The 17,738-nt window shown below is 47.5% G+C and overlaps 1 protein-coding gene across 1 annotated transcript in view; it reads right to left on the bottom strand.

The window, feature by feature from the left end:
- Positions 1 to 17,738, bottom strand: part of Notch2 (notch receptor 2) — a 134,573-nt gene that overhangs the window by 14,003 nt on the left and 102,832 nt on the right. The window contains exons 18-24 of the mRNA XM_034499834.2: positions 15,634 to 15,862; positions 14,362 to 14,563; positions 12,599 to 12,752; positions 12,168 to 12,352; positions 10,592 to 10,724; positions 5,118 to 5,354; positions 511 to 623 (exon numbers count right to left, since the gene is read on the bottom strand). Of these exons, the coding sequence (XP_034355725.2) occupies positions 511 to 623; positions 5,118 to 5,354; positions 10,592 to 10,724; positions 12,168 to 12,352; positions 12,599 to 12,752; positions 14,362 to 14,563; positions 15,634 to 15,862 (1,253 nt within the window). The remainder of the gene's footprint in view (positions 1 to 510; positions 624 to 5,117; positions 5,355 to 10,591; positions 10,725 to 12,167; positions 12,353 to 12,598; positions 12,753 to 14,361; positions 14,564 to 15,633; positions 15,863 to 17,738) is intronic.

The raw sequence follows: 17,738 nt of genomic DNA, 5'->3' as shown, positions 1-17,738 counted from the left end.
ATGTGGCAAGCTGTCACTTTAAAAGGTCCTTACTAGACAGGTGTCCTCTAAGTATCACCCCACACAGGACTCTCTCTGTAAGGGAACTTCTGGCCTTTGGCACTGGCAAAGGCATCTGCACAGCAAAACCTAAATCAAGCTTCCTTCTGGTTTGAGAAGCGCTTCCTTGCCGTTGCTAAAGAACAGAAGCAGAGTGGCGCTTACCTAGCAGGGCAGGGAGGCAGCCACAGCACCAGGGCAAGGCTGGGAAGCCAGGGGTGCTGGCCTCATTTCAAGGGGACAGCAGACCACTTGTGGCTCCCCCTTATGCTCTGAAGGCTGACAGGCTTGACTGAGAAGCTTAGTTGCTGAGAATGCCGGGACAACTAAACATAGGGAAGGCCCAGACCACCTTCACGGCACTGCCACCCTAGCATCCTCCTTGGGGGGCATGAAAACATTGGCTCAAGCTCAGCTCCATAGAGCATATGGAAGCGGGTGCATCTCTTACATCAGCAGCAGGCCACTTACTGGGGGACAACGACAAATGAAGCCATCAGGCATGTTGCTAGCCACAGCACAAGTCCCTCCGTTCAGGCAAGGCTTCTGGGGACACACATCCAGGAAGGTTTCACAGTGACGGCCTTAGGAGAGAACATAGCAGCAGTTTGAAAAGGTCTGACTGTTCACTCAGAGACGCTAAACACGGCCTAAGGGATGGGAACCAGCCTTAGAGGCAGCAAGAGGCGGGCAGGTCAGTTCTAAGCCTACAGAATAGCGAGAGGACACTCTGTGGACCTCAACACAAAGGGCCCATCTCTGCTCAGACCAGTTTCTCAAGTGTCTTGCCAAGATAGCAAGCACATAAGAACTATCAACCCCAGACCGACCCCCAAAATGACAGGCAGAAAGTGACACAAATTCCACTAAAAACAAAAACTAAAATCCCCTCAAAGGAAGGTTATACCTTGGCTTTAGTGCATGTCTCATTTGTTAATATTGTTAGCAGCATTTGTTCAGCTACCTCACAGAAGCAGCGACATTAGGCCAATGCATGCACCCAACCAGGGACTGATGGTTTTGAGAGAATTTTCATCTTTTCTTGGCTACTCTGCCTTGTGTGGATTGACCAAACTGCTTTAAAACACATCTGACTTTGCCCAGAGCTCATCTCCTCTAAATCCAGTTCTAAGGCAGAGGACACCTGCGGGCTGCTTCTCTCTGATAAACTAAACAGGTGGTTGGACTCATAGAAGGGAGTATGGGATGTGCTGAATACTACCACAGTCACTGCAGTGTGAGTGTGCTGACTGCTATGGAGTCACTGCAGTGTGAGTGTGCTGACTGCTACTGCAGTCACTGCAGTGTGAGTGTGCTGACTGCTACCGCAGTCACTGCAGTGTGAGTGTGCTGAATACTACCGAGTCACTGCAGTGTGAGTGTGCTGACTGCTATGGAGTCACTGCAGTGTGAGTGTGCTGACTGCTACCACAGTCACTGCAGTGTGGGTGTGCTGAATGCTACCGCAGTCACTGCAGTGTGAGTATGCTGAATGCTACCGCAGTCACTGCAGTGTGAGTGTGCTGAATGCTACTGAGTCACTGCAGTGTGAGTGTGCTGACTGCTACCGAGTCACTGCAGTGTGGGTGTGCTGAATGCTACCGCAGTCACTGCAGTGTGGGTGTGTTGACTGCTACCGAGTCACTGCAGTGTGGGTGTGCTGAATGCTACTGCAGTCACTGCAGTGTGGGTGTGCTGAATACTACTGCAGTCACTGCAGTGTGAGTGTGCTGAATGCTACCATAGTCACTGCAGTGTGAGTGTGCTGAATGCTACCGCAGTCACTGCAGTGTGAGTATGCTGAATGCTACCGCAGTCACTGCAGTGTGAGTGTGCTGACTGCTACCGAGTCACTGCAGTGTGGGTGTGCTGAATGCTACTGCAGTCACTGCAGTGTGAGTGTGCTGACTGCTACCGAGTCACTGCAGTGTGGGTGTGCTGAATGCTACTGCAGTCACTGCAGTGTGAGTGTGCTGAATGCTACTGCAGTCACTGCAGTGTGAGTGTGCTGAATACTACCGAGTCACTGCAGTGTGAGTGTGCTGAATGCTACTGCAGTCACTGCAGTGTGAGTGTGCTGACTGCTACCGAGTCACTGCAGTGTGAGTGTGCTGACTGCTACCGAGTCACTGCAGTGTGGGTGTGCTGAATACTACTGCAGTCACTGCAGTGTGAGTGTGCTGAATGCTACTGAGTCACTGCAGTGTGAGTGTGCTGAATGCTACCGAGTCACTGCAGTGTGAGTGTGCTGACTGCTACCGAGTCACTGCAGTGTGGGTGTGCTGAATGCTACCGCAGTCACTGCAGTGTGGGTGTGCTGAATGCTACCGCAGTCACTGCAGTGTGGGTGTGCTGAATGCTACTGCAGTCACTGCAGTGTGAGTGTGCTGAATGCTACGGAGTCACTGCAGTGTGAGTGTGCTGAATGCTACCGAGTCACTGCAGTGTGAGTGTGCTGACTGCTACCGAGTCACTGCAGTGTGGGTGTGCTGAATGCTACCGCAGTCACTGCAGTGTGGGTGTGCTGAATACTACCGAGTCACTGCAGTGTGAGTGTGCTGACTGCTATGGAGTCACTGCAGTGTGAGTGTGCTGACTGCTACCGAGTCACTGCAGTGTGGGTGTGCTGACTGCTACCGAGTCACTGCAGTGTGGGTGTGCTGAATGCTACTGCAGTCACTGCAGTGTGGGTGTGCTGACTGCTATGGAGTCACTGCAGTGTGGGTGTGCTGAATACTACCGCAGTCACTGCAGTGTGAGTGTGCTGACTGCTACCGCAGTCACTGCAGTGTGAGTGTGCTGACTGCTACTGCAGTCACTGCAGTGTGAGTGTGCTGACTGCTACCGAGTCACTGCAGTGTGAGTGTGCTGACTGCTACCGAGTCACTGCAGTGTGGGTGTGCTGAATACTACTGCAGTCACTGCAGTGTGAGTGTGCTGAATGCTACTGAGTCACTGCAGTGTGAGTGTGCTGAATGCTACCGAGTCACTGCAGTGTGAGTGTGCTGACTGCTACCGAGTCACTGCAGTGTGGGTGTGCTGAATGCTACCGCAGTCACTGCAGTGTGGGTGTGCTGAATGCTACCGCAGTCACTGCAGTGTGGGTGTGCTGAATACTACTGCAGTCACTGCAGTGTGAGTGTGCTGAATGCTACTGAGTCACTGCAGTGTGAGTGTGCTGAATGCTACCGAGTCACTGCAGTGTGAGTGTGCTGACTGCTACCGAGTCACTGCAGTGTGGGTGTGCTGAATGCTACCGCAGTCACTGCAGTGTGGGTGTGCTGACTGCTACCGAGTCACTGCAGTGTGAGTGTGCTGAATACTACCGAGTCACTGCAGTGTGAGTGTGCTGAATGCTATGGAGTCACTGCAGTGTGAGTGTGCTGACTGCTACCGAGTCACTGCAGTGTGGGTGTGCTGACTGCTACCGAGTCACTGCAGTGTGGGTGTGCTGAATGCTACTGCAGTCACTGCAGTGTGGGTGTGCTGACTGCTATGGAGTCACTGCAGTGTGGGTGTGCTGAATACTACCGCAGTCACTGCAGTGTGAGTGTGCTGACTGCTACCGCAGTCACTGCAGTGTGAGTGTGCTGACTGCTACCACAGTCACTGCAGTGTGAGTGTGCTGACTGCTACCACAGTCACTGCAGTGTGAGTGTGCTGAATACTACCGCAGTCACTGCAGTGTGGGTGTGCTGAATGCTACCGCAGTCACTGCAGTGTGGGTGTGCTGAATGCTACCGAGTCACTGCAGTGTGAGTGTGCTGAATGCTACCGCAGTCACTGCAGTGTGGGTGTGCTGACTGCTACCGAGTCACTGCAGTGTGAGTGTGCTGAATACTACCGCAGTCACTGCAGTGTGAGTGTGCTGAATGCTACCGCAGTCACTGCAGTGTGAGTGTGCTGAATACTACCGCAGTCACTGCAGTGTGGGTGTGCTGAATACTACTGCAGTCACTGCAGTGTGAGTGTGCTGAATGCTACCGAGTCACTGCAGTGTGAGTGTGCTGAATACTACCGCAGTCACTGCAGTGTGGGTGTGCTGACTGCTACCGAGTCACTGCAGTGTGAGTGTGCTGAATGCTACCGCAGTCACTGCAGTGTGGGTGTGCTGACTGCTACCGAGTCACTGCAGTGTGAGTGTGCTGAATGCTACTGCAGTCACTGCAGTGTGAGTGTGCTGAATGCTACCGCAGTCACTGCAGTGTGGGTGTGCTGACTGCTACCGAGTCACTGCAGTGTGAGTGTGCTGAATGCTACTGCAGTCACTGCAGTGTGAGTGTGCTGACTGCTACCGAGTCACTGCAGTGTGAGTGTGCTGAATGCTACCGAGTCACTGCAGTGTGAGTGTGCTGAATACTACCGAGTCACTGCAGTGTGAGTGTGCTGAATACTACCGAGTCACTGCAGTGTGAGTGTGCTGAATGCTACTGCAGTCACTGCAGTGTGAGTGTGCTGACTGCTACCGAGTCACTGCAGTGTGAGTGTGCTGAATACTACCGCAGTCACTGCAGTGTGAGTGTGCTGAATGCTACCGCAGTCACTGCAGTGTGAGTCACTGCAGTGTGAGTGTGCTGAATGCTACCGCAGTCACTGTAGTGGGGGTGTGCTGAATGCTACCGCAGTCACTGCAGTGTGAGTCACTGCAGTGTGAGTGTGCTGAATGCTACTGCAGTCACTGTAGTGGGGGTGTGCTGAATGCTACCGCAGTCACTGCAGTGGGGGTGTGCTGAATGTTACTGCACAGTAGGCTTAATATGATAAAGATGGCAGATTTTATGACTTTAACTTATCTCAATTGAAAAATGTTAATTTTGCCCTCTACCCCAACAGATTATTTTTCATATTCTTGCCACAGCATGATATACCATATACCACAAAAGAGTCTCTAAAACAAAGGCAAAGATGAGCCTAGTCATGATGCCCATGGTGCAAAGACTTAAGGACACCTGGGCGCTGGGTCCTTGACCTAAGCTGGTCTTGGCTTGCTGTAGGAGGTCAGACATTCCCATATAGACCACGGTTTGTTTACTCAAGCCTCCTGCACATCAGACTAGCAAGCGTTGAGAGGCTCTCACCTGTGAAGGCACTGCGGCAGACACACTGGTAGTTATTTTTGAGCTGAATGCAGTCTAGGCTGCCCTCGGAGCTACAAGGGTTGGACAGGCATTCATTGATGTCCCCCTCACACCGCTCCCCAGCAAAGCCAGGTAAACAGCGACAACTGTAGCCTCCAATCCGGTCCACGCACTGGCCATCATTAAGGCAGTGGGGGCCCCCAGCACAGTCATCAATATTTTCTTCACAAAGCAGGCCTATGAGAGAGAAAAAAGACAGAATTATGAAAATCGATTGAACCCACCATTAGCAAGGGATAAATGCCCTTGTGGTCTTTAAAGATTAACTAGATTATATTCCTCAATCTACAGTGGGGCCTTTCAAACTGGGCAAGGCAAAGAATACTCTTAGTCTACGCCAGCTGCGTGCAGTTCATGCAGCTTTCTGGTGAGCAACATAAGAGAAAGTTGCTCCCGAGGCTCCACTTCTTCTTCACTCGATCCAGAGCAGCAGGGACAACTGTCCCATCTCAAGGGCATGGAGAGCTAAAGCTTAGGATACTCTGTGAGTTTTCCATCATTTATCAACTCCAATCAAAATATGAACACAGTTCAAAACAGAACATACTCTAGTGTAAATATATATATATATATTGTATATGTAAATATATATATATATATGTGTATATATATATATATATACACACACACACATATATGCGCTATGTTGGGATTTTGGGCAACAGTATTTTATGTTTTGTAAACAATGATTTTTTTTTCTTTAAAAGAGGATAGGTGCACTAATATTTTTTATTTAAAACAACAACAATAATAGAAATATCTTGCTAAGAATTTGAAGATTATTCTAGCTAAATATGCACTGAAGATATAAACCATCTAATTAAAATAACTGTGAACATGTTTAGAAACAACAAAATCAGTGACTATTCCACAAAATAATCTGAAAAGGTTAAAAACTAAAATCCTATATCCTCATCACTTACACTTTGGTATACTTTAAGAGAAGCAAGACATAAAAAGGGAAGGAGACACACATGCACCTCACTGTCACTAGCAGCTTCAAAAGGCACATGGCCGAGAACATCAGAACCAGATGTGAGGCCTCACAGGCAAGTGCTCTGAAGGACAGACAGAGGAGATGTGAACAGATGGAAAACATACCTTATCTTCACAATAAAGGCATAGTCACTGTATTATATATAAATGTAATATAATCTCAAAAAGATATCAGCAACATTTTTTAATGAAAAACTGACTCAAAAATGATATAGAAAAACCAAATCACAGCTAGGAAAGCATGAGTCCTTCATGGCTGAAAGTTTCTAATGAATTAATGGATAGGACAACAGCAACAACTGGGGGTGGGGTGCCTGCATCAACACCCAAATACACACAGGAGCTTAGAATTTGATAAAAGTTCTATCTCAAGTCACTGTAGAAAACACCAACCATCCAGTCACATGAGAAAGCTACTTCAGGATGCTAGTTCAGGATAAAAACACAGGAGAATGCCTTTATAAATCTTGAAGCATGGAGAATAAAACCAACTACCACTCAGATGCAAGCAGCCATAAAAAGATGGATAAATTTAACATGATTAGAATAATCTACGTAAAAAAAATCACTACAGAGACATCCGAAAGATTCTGACCTCAGAATAAGATTACATCTGAAAGATTACAACCTCAGTAAATATCCACATCACATAGCAAAGACAAACAACTTCTGAACAGAGTAAGGAAGGCTAGACAGTATATTATAACAGGGAAAGAGGGTAGGGATAAATCTCGGAGGGTCAACAGTAACTTGTAACTATGCTAGATGCTGAATTGTATAGAGAGAAAGGTGGCTCCCTGCGACCAGTACTGCCACTTAAATGACAACTCGGTATTGTAGCCTGGCAGACTCTATTTCTGAAAATGCATTCTGTAACATGTACTTATATGTGTGCTTTAAAAAAAAAAAAAACAACAACAACAACCCAATGTCTATCACTAGAAGACTAGTTAAGCACATTGTTGTCATAAAGGGGAATTCTGAAGCTATGAGAAAACACTGAAGTTCCCTATTTTGATATGAAAATATTCCAATTAAGTAAAAAGGTCAAGAGAAAACAGCATCTTTGATACATCTTCAGAGTTAATGTAGGGAATAAAAACTATCTTTGTATTTGGCTCCTACACACATAATACAATTTTGAAAGATAACCTTTTAACTCCTCTAGAGTCACAAAGAGACTGCAGTGTGGAGAAGGAGAGTGTGGTGTTGGGGTGGGTACACTGGGAGGGAGTGTGTCTTTACTGCATGTCTTTCTATGCATGTGTGGACATATTTATCCCTGTCCACATGACATATCACCTTATCTACTGACAGATTAGATTAAACTGGGAACCAGAAAGTAGAAACAAACAAAGGCAGTCCGTGTTTTCCCAGTCTCACAGGATACTTGATATTTGGTGTCATGAGTACAATAAGCATAAAGCGTCCATGTGGACGAAACTATCAGTAATACATAGCTTATCAAGAGAGTGTGACCTCATTCTTAGGCTGATGCAAACAGCAGGATGACAGAAGTGTTCCAGGAAGCCTGTGCACTGGGGAGCAGGAGGTGTGAGCATGCAACATCTAAGGCCTGGGAGTACAGTGCTGAGAACAAGCGCAGGACTAACTCTCACTGCACTGTGAGAGAACTCCAGAGTCTCTGGGAGCAGTCACAGACGAACAGGATAGATAGACAGCCAGAGAGGAAAAGTCACAACAGATATACACTGTTTCAGGCATCTGGAAAGATCATGCATACAAGGTATACTCCAACAAACATACCGGGAGAGAGCCACACTCTATAACAGACCATTAAGAGGCAATCTTGGAAGTACTGCAAAGGAGAGCCAAGTATCATGAGAGACCATCAGTAAGACTAAGTTCTCGGTGAAGATCACAGCAGTAACATCAGTAACATCAGTGAGAAGACACATCTGAGGAGCTGGCTCAGAAACAGTCAACAAATCAACAGATACAGTACATCATTATTCTAAGCTACCACAAAGAAGTATTCAGGCGCTGGGCAGTGGCACACGCCTTTAATCCCAGCACTCAGGAGGCAGAGGTAGGTGGATCTCTGTGTTTGAGGCCAGCCTGGTCTACAGAAGGAATTCCAGAAGAGCCAGGGATACACAGAGAAATCCTGTCTCAATACAACAAGAACAACAACAACAACAAAAACAAAAAACAAAAAACAAAAAAAAAACAAAGAAAGAAAAGAAGAAAGGAGGAAGAGGAGAAGAAAGAAGAAGAGAAGAAGGGGAGAAAGAAAGAGAGAATGATTTAGAAAAGACAAAATCTCATTGTCTTAGGAGACCTTCCACTCTGGGACTGGATGCGTCTATCTGGCAGTATCTGGTACAGTACAAAACCCATGTCCTCTCCCAGGCTCTCAGCCTCCAAAGGCCATGGAAAAACACTAGTGAGTGGTCCTGACGCACACCACTAGAGATGCGATGTGTCACTTCCACACTGAGTGAAAGCCCCTGAACATCCCTGTACATTTCTCCCCTTTCTGGTGGCAGCCTTGGAGGATACAGACCAAAAGCACAGAGAAAGGCAGCAACCCAACACCTGTGAAAGTCTGAGTGCCAAAACAGCAAACAAAAAACCCTAACAAAACCACTATTGTGTTATCTGAGACTTGATATATATAATTAGCTACCACCAGAATTGTAGCTTGTCCTAAGCAATGCCATTATTTAAAGGCATTAACCACCCAGGCATGGTAGTACATGCCTATAGTGAATCTGAGGCTGGAGCTACTTGGGATTCTGTGGACAGGAGAGAGGTGAGGGGAGAGGTAAGAAGAGAGAGGAGGGATAAAGAGAGGAAAAGCGGGAGAAGGGGAGAAGGCAAGAGAGAGGGGATGAGAGGGGGAGGGAGGGAAAAAGGGGAGGGAAAGACAGGGAGAGGAAGAGGGAGAGGGACTTGGGGGAGAAGGAAAGAGGGATGGGAACAAATGGAAAAGGAAAGAGAGGGAGTTGGGGGTAGGGACTGGAGAGAGAAAGAGGGAGAGAGATGGAGGGGAAGGGGGGAGGGAAAAGAGGAGAGGAGGTATAGAAAGGGAGAGGGGAAGAGGGAGAGAATAGAAGAGAGAGGGAGACAAAGAGAGATGGAGTCTGGGAGAGAAGGAGAGAACAGACTGGGGGGGGGGATATGAATATGAACCTCCAAAAGGAGAAGACGGAGAATCAATTTGGTTCTTACCTTATACATTTACATTTACTACTCAAAAATGCCCTGTCATAAAAGATGGATGGATGGATGGAAGGAAGGAAGGAAGGAAGGAAGGAAGGAAGGAAGGAAGGAAGGAAGGAAAAGGAAGGAAGGAAGGAAGGAAGGAAGGAAGGAAGGAAGGAAGGAAAAGGAAGGAAGGAAGGAAGGAAGGAAGGAAGGAAGGAAAAGGAAGGAAGGAAAGAAGGAAGGAAGGAAGGAAGGAAGGAAAGGGAAGGAAGGAAGGAAGGAAGGAAGGAAGGAAGGAAGGAAGGAAGGAAGGAAGGAAGGATGGATGGATACAAAGGAATATACTAGTAAGAAAGCATCTGGAACTGAGTCCGACTCTTTCTACCATGGAATTTCCTATTTTTAGACTAGGAACCAACCCTCCTTCCCATGTAATGAATTTTAAAACAGTTGCAGACTAGTCCTCAGCTCTCCCTTCCCTAATACTCATTCTGCACTGTGTACCTACTAATGGAGTATTTTCTGCCTTAATTTAGCCAAATTTGATCTCTAGGAAGAAAAGTTTTCCGAATGCACTGGCATAAAAGTCTACGTGAACACACAGCCTTCTCTGAGGGTCCTTCTGTTTGACTGCTGCCTGAACTTATGACTGCTAACTTTGCCATTGCTCACAGGCTACACAGAACCTTCAGCACCAGATGCCCCTAACAGGCTATGCTCTCTCCAGAGGACAGTCTGGAGCAAGTGGCAATCCCCAGAGCACACTGATGGGTCTACCGCCCACAGTCCATCCAAGGGTGCAGGTGCAGGACAGCAGCCAAACACACCGCATAGATTCCATCGCTCTGTGGACACAAGACTTGGCTAGCTTAGACAATTAAAGAGCAGGCCTATATGGATCCGCTTCCTTTACGAGGCTGCTGGTTGATTTCACTTGAAGCACCAAAAAACCCTGTTATCCATTCTGCATTCTGTTTCCTAGAACATAAGCTAAGAAACAACCAAACCTGAACCGAAGCTGGCAGGAGATCAGAGACGAGAGAGAGAGAGAGAGAGAGAGACAGAGACAGAGAGACAGACAGAGAGAGAGAGAGAGAGAGAGAGAGAGAGATTATGAAGAGGTAAGTGGCTACAACGAAGGCAGTCTTCTTTAAATTGTCTCAGTTTTTAAGAATTGTTTTAGCACTAAGAGTGGATGTCCAGCTGAGCAAGCGGCCTTGGTGGGAAGAGGAAAGCAGACTGCATACCCCGAGTGCCCGGCGGGCAGGAGCACTTGAAGTGGTTCACAAGGTCGATGCAGGTGCCTCCGTTCTGGCAGGGCTGGTTCTGGCACTCATCCACTTCATACTCACAGTTGACACCCTGATACCCTGGAACACACTGCCAGGAAAAAAGGACATGGAGAATGGGGTTACTGCTGGAGACGACCACAGGGCCAAGGAGAGGTCAGGTCACCATGACCTTGCTTTCCACCCCAGTAAGCAACTGTGTATCTATCCTCTGTAACCACTGCATTCTCTGCTACTTCCTTGTGCAGGGTCATGTTTACCTGTTTCTCTTACAGCCCCATGCCCCCGCCCCAAGCTTCTTTAAAGGAAAGTGAGACTATGTTCTGAGGGTCATTTCCACGAGATCTCCCCAAGCGAAACTTCTGGGTAAGGATTTCCTCATCCGTGTACTGCGCACCCCTTCACACGTGATAAGCAGCTCAAGGCTCAAACAGCATGTGTGTGCAGTGGTAAAGACGCTGTGCCCACTGCACGACTGTGTGAAGGGGCAAACCATGAGGCTGAAGGCAGTAGGTAATCAGGGGGTGGGGCGATGGAGGGTGGAGGGGACAAAGGGGAGGGACGGGGGAGGGTGGGGTCGAGGGTGGGGGTGGAGATGGAGGAATTGGAAGAAACAAGACTTGATAAGAAAATAGACAACTGTGGGCGAAGTTTCATTTAGGCACCGCTATGCCAACAGTGCCTGCAGAGGAAGTTCCTCACAGCACAAGAAGACAGAGAGGGGGGAGAAGCAACTTTGAAAGAAGGGATACCACAGAGGGAGCTTAACACTGTGTGTGGTGACATTCAGTGACCCAGCAACAACAGTCTTCGGTGAGCAAGTTCCCTGATCTTACCTAAGATACACTCACTGTGTGCCATTTTGCAGCTGCACCAGGCAGGCAACGTTACATGGCTACAGTTCTGCTCATTTGGGCTATTTTAAAAAAACTCAGATGTGTAGAAGTTTGAATTCAGCAGCGGAAGGCTTTTGGACTAACAATCACGGCCTGCTCTGAGAGTGTCCTGCTCCGAGATAAACAACAGAGGCAGCGGGAGAGAGATCTTCTGTTGTTGCTTGGTGGTCTGGTGGGTTTCAGGTTCCCATTCTGGTGTTTGGTTAACATCCGGCTCTAACTTCTATCAGCCCAGATATTGAAAAGTGACGCGTACTTAAGCATTACACACAGTAACGCTAAGCACGGTGCTGTGGTACAACAGTTGAGGCCACATTTTCTTGTCTGTTTGTTTGAGAGAATTACTCATTGGCCAATAAACTCTGTTGCTCTTCAGGAAGCACAGAGACTATTGTGCTAGGTGAGCCTGCAGGATGCTAACATAGAGAGCAAGCCAGTTTGGTCCAGACTCTATGAAGACATCTTACCAGAGCTACGGGAAAGCATGGCTGAAAATAAAAACACTGGCTGCTAAACACGCTGATAAGGACGGGCAGACATTTATACTCTGTAGGACACAAATGGCTGAACTCAGTAACCAGTGTTTTTAACACTGGCACCGTCTCTTCGGAGCCCTCTGAGCCCGGCCATCTTCTCACCTCACATCTGTACCCTCCGATGAAGTCATTGCAGGTGGCACCGTGCTGGCACGGATTGGATGCACACTCGTCAAGCTGCTCCTCACAGTAGCTCCCTGTGTAGCCCAGGGGGCACTGGCAGTGATGGGTGTTGCCAGCATTGATACAGACACCTGAGTGCTGGCACAAGTGTTCAACAGGTACTCCTGGGACACCAGGTGAAGAGAGAAGTGTCAGAAAGAGCATGACACATGGCAGGTTCAACCCAAAAGCAAGTGAGCCCGGCTGGTAGCTGCTCTGGGATTTTCTTCACCTGTTCTTCATTTACTCACCTTTCTCTTTGGGATCTCTAAATGTTCCTCTAGCCTTTCTTCAGACCCTTGTCCCTTCAGTACTGTGCCCTAAGATGCCAGCATGTATGTCAGACCCTGATGCTTAGGGGTGGAGCTCACCTTTCTGCAAGGCTGCCGCCTTACAGGACACGTTGAGCACATCACAGTAAGCACCATCCCATCCAGGTGGACACAAGCAATGGGGCCTTGCCTTTTCCTGAACACAAGTTCCTTTGTTTTTACATGGAGAGCGACTGCAGAGGTTCACCAGGGTCTGAAGTAGAGGCAAGGGTGTGCATGCATTAAAATCCAGATACCAGAAGTGAAGTCTCTAAGTTACAGTGCGTCACGAGATGTCAAAGGAAAAGACTGGTTTTAAAAAGAAAGGGATGCCTTCACTGAAGACACTGGGCTCACTGTCCTAGACACACACTGTCACTTTATAGCCTCGTGTGTCTGGCTGTTGTCATTTTAAAAGCCCTTGCCCCAGGAACCTAACAACTCTAGAGGCTCAGTAAGCTGTTATCCCCAGAGCATTAGACATGACTGTGTGAGCATACGTGACCTCCCTGCAAGGCTGGCAAGGGCTGCTGTTTGGGCCCATGCTTCCTATGCTAACACTGCAGGACCTCATGCACCTTGACCAGCCCTGCCTATGGGGAAGATGGGTGAACGATCCAATTCAGAAGCTTAAATGGTCTTAAACCTTATTTCCAACCCCAGGCTCATGAATAACGTGAGGCAGAGAGGGGAGCTGCCTTCCTGACACAGACTGCTGCTGGCTGAAAAACAGTCAGTGAGGGTGGGACAAGACCAAGCAGCTTCATGTGGAGGTGGCTGCTTCTGGGTCCAATGTCATCAAACGCCTTCTGTAATTAGTCACTTATTCATGAGCTCTCTGAGTTCTGTTACTCTTAGAGAAGACATATAACTGTATAAACACCGACGACGTGAAGCAGCATAAATTACCATTTGTATGTGACTTAGAAAGTTTAGAAACTATCCTTTCTGGGGATAAGATGGAGGCTGTTTCTCCTTCATGAATTGAAAGTTAGTTTCCTGTGAGGACTCCTTCCATCCTGATTATATTCGGATTTATATTGACATATTTGAGTTTTAAAGGTATATAGTTTGGTTATGGCTATGTTATAACACTGCCAAACATTACCCTGTTAGCTATACCTGGTATTTACTGATTTGATTTTGATTGCTCTGTCCTGTGCTTGAATATGAAATGACCTCAGAGGCTCATGTGTTGAGGGCTCGGTTCTCAATGATGGTTATTTTTGAACAATTCTGAGAACTAGAGGAAATGTCAGATGGAAAAGCGGCTCACTGTGTACATGTATGTTTGGGGGAGCTACATCTTGTTCTTGGCTTTCCCTGTCTCACCTGTCTGTCTCTGCTCCACTCTTCCCTTGTCTTCCCCCCTCCCCTCCTCCTTTTCCCTCTCTGCTTCAGGCTACCATGAGAAGAGTCTTAGACCAGCTCTGTCACTACACACTTACCCTTGTCTCAGGCCCATAAACAAAAGCAGCCAGTGAAGCCTAAAATCTCTAAAACCACAAACCCAAACAAACCTCCTATTAAGTTGTTTTTGTTGTTGTTGTTGTTTTAGGTTAGCAATGAAAAGCTAACAACCATTCTTCCTGCACATCCTGTGAAAGGTATGTGCGTACTCACTGTCAGTCAGTTTCCTCTCAGTAAGCCTCTTCAAACAACCAGAAGCTTGTTAGCCCATATGGCATTGCTGGTATCACCAGTCTGGACTCTTCTAGCTATCAAAAAGGGACCACCTTTTGGAATGGTTCATCCTGCCTGGAAACTAGACAGGGTCCTCGTCTACTGTGAGGAGCCGGGTGAGCGGGAGGGAAGCTGATTACCTGACAGTTTTTCCCGGTGTAGCCCAAGGGACAGATGCATCGGTAGGTACCCAGGCCATCGACACACGTCCCCCCATTCAGGCATGGGTTAGAGCTGCACTCATTGATATCATGGAGGCAGAAGGGCCCAGTGAAACCCACGGGGCACAAGCAAGAGAAAGAGTTGATTCCATCGACACACGTGCCGCCGTTGAAGCAGGAGCTGAGGAGCAATTGAGAGACAACGTCAGCTATGTGAGCTGCTGAGGCGCAGCTGCTGCTGCAGAGTCTGGCCGCTGAAATCTACGATGTGACTAGATAAACACCCCTGAGACCCCAATGCCTATGCCCAGTAAGTTTTAAAGTCTTCTAAACTACACTGTGGAGTCAGAGATTACAGAATCAACTTCTTTTCCAATATCCATCTTAGGAGCATTTAAATGTTAGATCTGCCTAGACTCCTGAAGAGAGTTGTTTTTCATAACATTTTATCATTAAATCAAATGGCCTTACATGGAAAGTCCTAAATAGCTTTTCACCCTAGATTTCTTTATGAAAGAGAATAAACACATTGCTAAAATAATAAAAAGAAATCAAACAAATCTTCTAAAAATTACTTAGACTATGGTAACAGACCTACAAAGAAAGAAATCTTACATCTGGAACAAAGAGGCGGGAGAACAGAACAGAATTGATGGCTCTTCTGCTCTACAGCAAGAACTAAGTGATGGTCTATCCCACTAAAGCCTTTCAGCCTCTGACCTTTGACCTTCCAATTACATGTTTTTCAGACACTGAGCAATGAGAGAGGACTGTGGAAAGGGTCTCAAGTGGAGCTCATCCTTGCCCTATAATCCTGGCATTGTGCTGCGATGTTACCTCCCCTCTCCCCCCCTCCTGTGAGCTGCAGTGATGTTATCTCCCCTCTCTCCCCCTCCTGTGAGCTGCAGTGATGTTATCTCCCCTCTCCCCCCCTCCTGTGAGCTGCAGTGATGTTATCTCCCCTCTCTCCCCCTCCTGTGAGCTGCAGTGATGTTACCTCCCCTCTCTCCCCCTCCTGTGAGCTGCAGTGATGTTACCTCCCCTCTCCCCCCCTCCTGTGAGCTGCAGTGATGTTACCTCCCCTCTCCCCCCCTCCTGTGAGCTGCAGTGATGTTACTTCCCCTCTCCCCCCCTCCTGTGAGCTGCAGTGATGTTACTTCCCCTCTCCCCCCCTCCTGTGAGCTGCAGTGATGTTACCTCCCCTCTCTCCCCCTCCTGTGAGCTATTGGTGCTCAGGTCCACCCTGCTCACCTCTCAGTGCACTCGTCAATGTTGTTTTCACAGTGGACTCCATGGAAGCCTGCAGGGCATGTGCAGGTGTAACTGTTGACATAGTCAGAGCAGGTGCCCCCATTCTTGCAGGGCTCGCTCAGACACTCATTCATGTCTGTCTGGCACTTATCCCCTATGAAGCCGGGAAGGCACTGGCAGGAGAAGGTATTCACTTTGTCCACACAGGAGCCTCCGTTCTGGCAGGGGTCTGACACAGGACAAAAGAAGTGGGACTCAGGACAGCAGAACTGTGAAGGTGAATGACCCAGGCCAAGCCACACCCTTAAGAAACACATTCCAGCTTCCATATTTGACCCCTTTACATTTATCCTGACATGAACCCTAGCATGAAAAATGAATTCAGCTAACATTTGCCTGAGTTTTTTTTTTTAAATCTGTTTGAAAATCAAGATCAATCTAATCTATATTAACACCATTTTATAACTAATAGTCATAACGCTTGCATTGGTCCTCTTCATATATATAAATCAATCATGTGGCTTAACACATACAATATTGGAAATATTGATGAGTATTTTCAAAAGATGTTTGTGGAGGCTGAGGTAGCAGGTTATATGTTCCAAGAACGCTGTGTATAAATCAATTGCCCTCCTGTACTTCTCTCTCACTTTATTCTTTTTTTTAAAAATCACTTCAGTCCTAGTAATGTCAGCAAGTTCTGAGTTATAATCATAGCAAAACCTCGAACAATCTAATGACAAAGGGGTTAAAGCAAGAAAACCATGACATAGCTGCTGGCATGCAGGGTGTTAAATTACAATGGCAGAAACCACCACAAATATGAAATGAAAATTTAAGCAATGAATTGAAAGGTCAAGTGGTCACTGCCTTATCAGAGAGTCATTTAACACACCCCAAAACATGTCCAAGAAGAAGAGTCAAGCTTGGTGGTTCACACTGTAATCCAGCATTTAGATGGTAAGGCCAGCATGGGCTGCATGGGGACTCCCAGGGCAGCCTGAGCTAGGAGAGCAAGGAAACGAATTCTAGCCAAACAGATTCTTCTCCGACAGAGAAGGGATAAATGATCACTACCAGATTCAAGAAGGAAAATTAGCATACATCTCATAGCTATTCAGGGTGAAATAAGACTTATTATTAATGGACCTATGCCAAAAAATTGAAAATAAGTCAGTTAGGTAATGTGCCATGCAGGTTTCTCTGTTGTTTTGTTTTGTGTACTCAACATAAACCACAGTCATCTGAGAAAATGCCACCATCAGATTTTCCTGTAGGTAAGTCTGTGTTGGCATTTTCTTTATTAATGAATAACGTGGGAGGACCCCAGCCCACTGTGGTTCCTGGGTTCTATGATTAGGCAGGCTGAGCAGAGGAGCTGATCCTGGTGGTGGTAATGCAGGTGAACCATCCCTGAGGATGTGGATGTGAGCATGATGCCCTACCTCCTGACCCCCCAGCCACCTGCATTTAGTCAGGAGAGCTTGCAGAGGGCATGAGAATGGGAGAGCTAGCCCTGTCCCCTCAGTGGCTGTAGCATTTGGGGGAGCATACCCTGCACTTTGCTTGGGCAGCACAGTGGAGCTGAATGCAGAGAGGAGAGGTGATCCCGCCTCCTGCAGATAGAGACATTGGTGGCCCAGCCAAAGTAGTGAAGAGCTAGCCCTGGTGATGTGAATAAGGGAGAGCCTATAGGCTGACCAGCTCAGCTACCACCCAGGCCCAGATCCAGGGCTCTGAGTAGGCCTACCCCAAAATCTATATCATCTGTGAACGGCAGGGACACAAAAATGAGCCATTTCTGCGGATTCAAAGCTGCAGGATCTCCATGACACTGCACAACAGGTTAACCAGGAGGAGTCCAGGTGAGGATCCAATTTATAATACTCATGCACAATACATACGAAAACATGAATGAACCTCATGCCTCTACTTGGGTCACATCCCAAGATGTGAGTATTCCGAAACCGAGAGGCCTGGAATGGGTGAGCATCAGATGCTCAGCACGCAGGCTCAGCAGCTCCATGTGCACAGCCAGCGTGGGGGCCATTTGGCAACAAGACAGAAGACTCTAGTGGTGATAACGACATGAACCAGCCTGAACT

Source organism: Arvicanthis niloticus, chromosome 4, assembly GCF_011762505.2.
Source record: "Arvicanthis niloticus isolate mArvNil1 chromosome 4, mArvNil1.pat.X, whole genome shotgun sequence".
NCBI classification, from domain to species: Eukaryota; Metazoa; Chordata; class Mammalia; order Rodentia; family Muridae; genus Arvicanthis; species Arvicanthis niloticus.
This window is presented reverse-complemented; position numbering and strand designations above follow the sequence as displayed.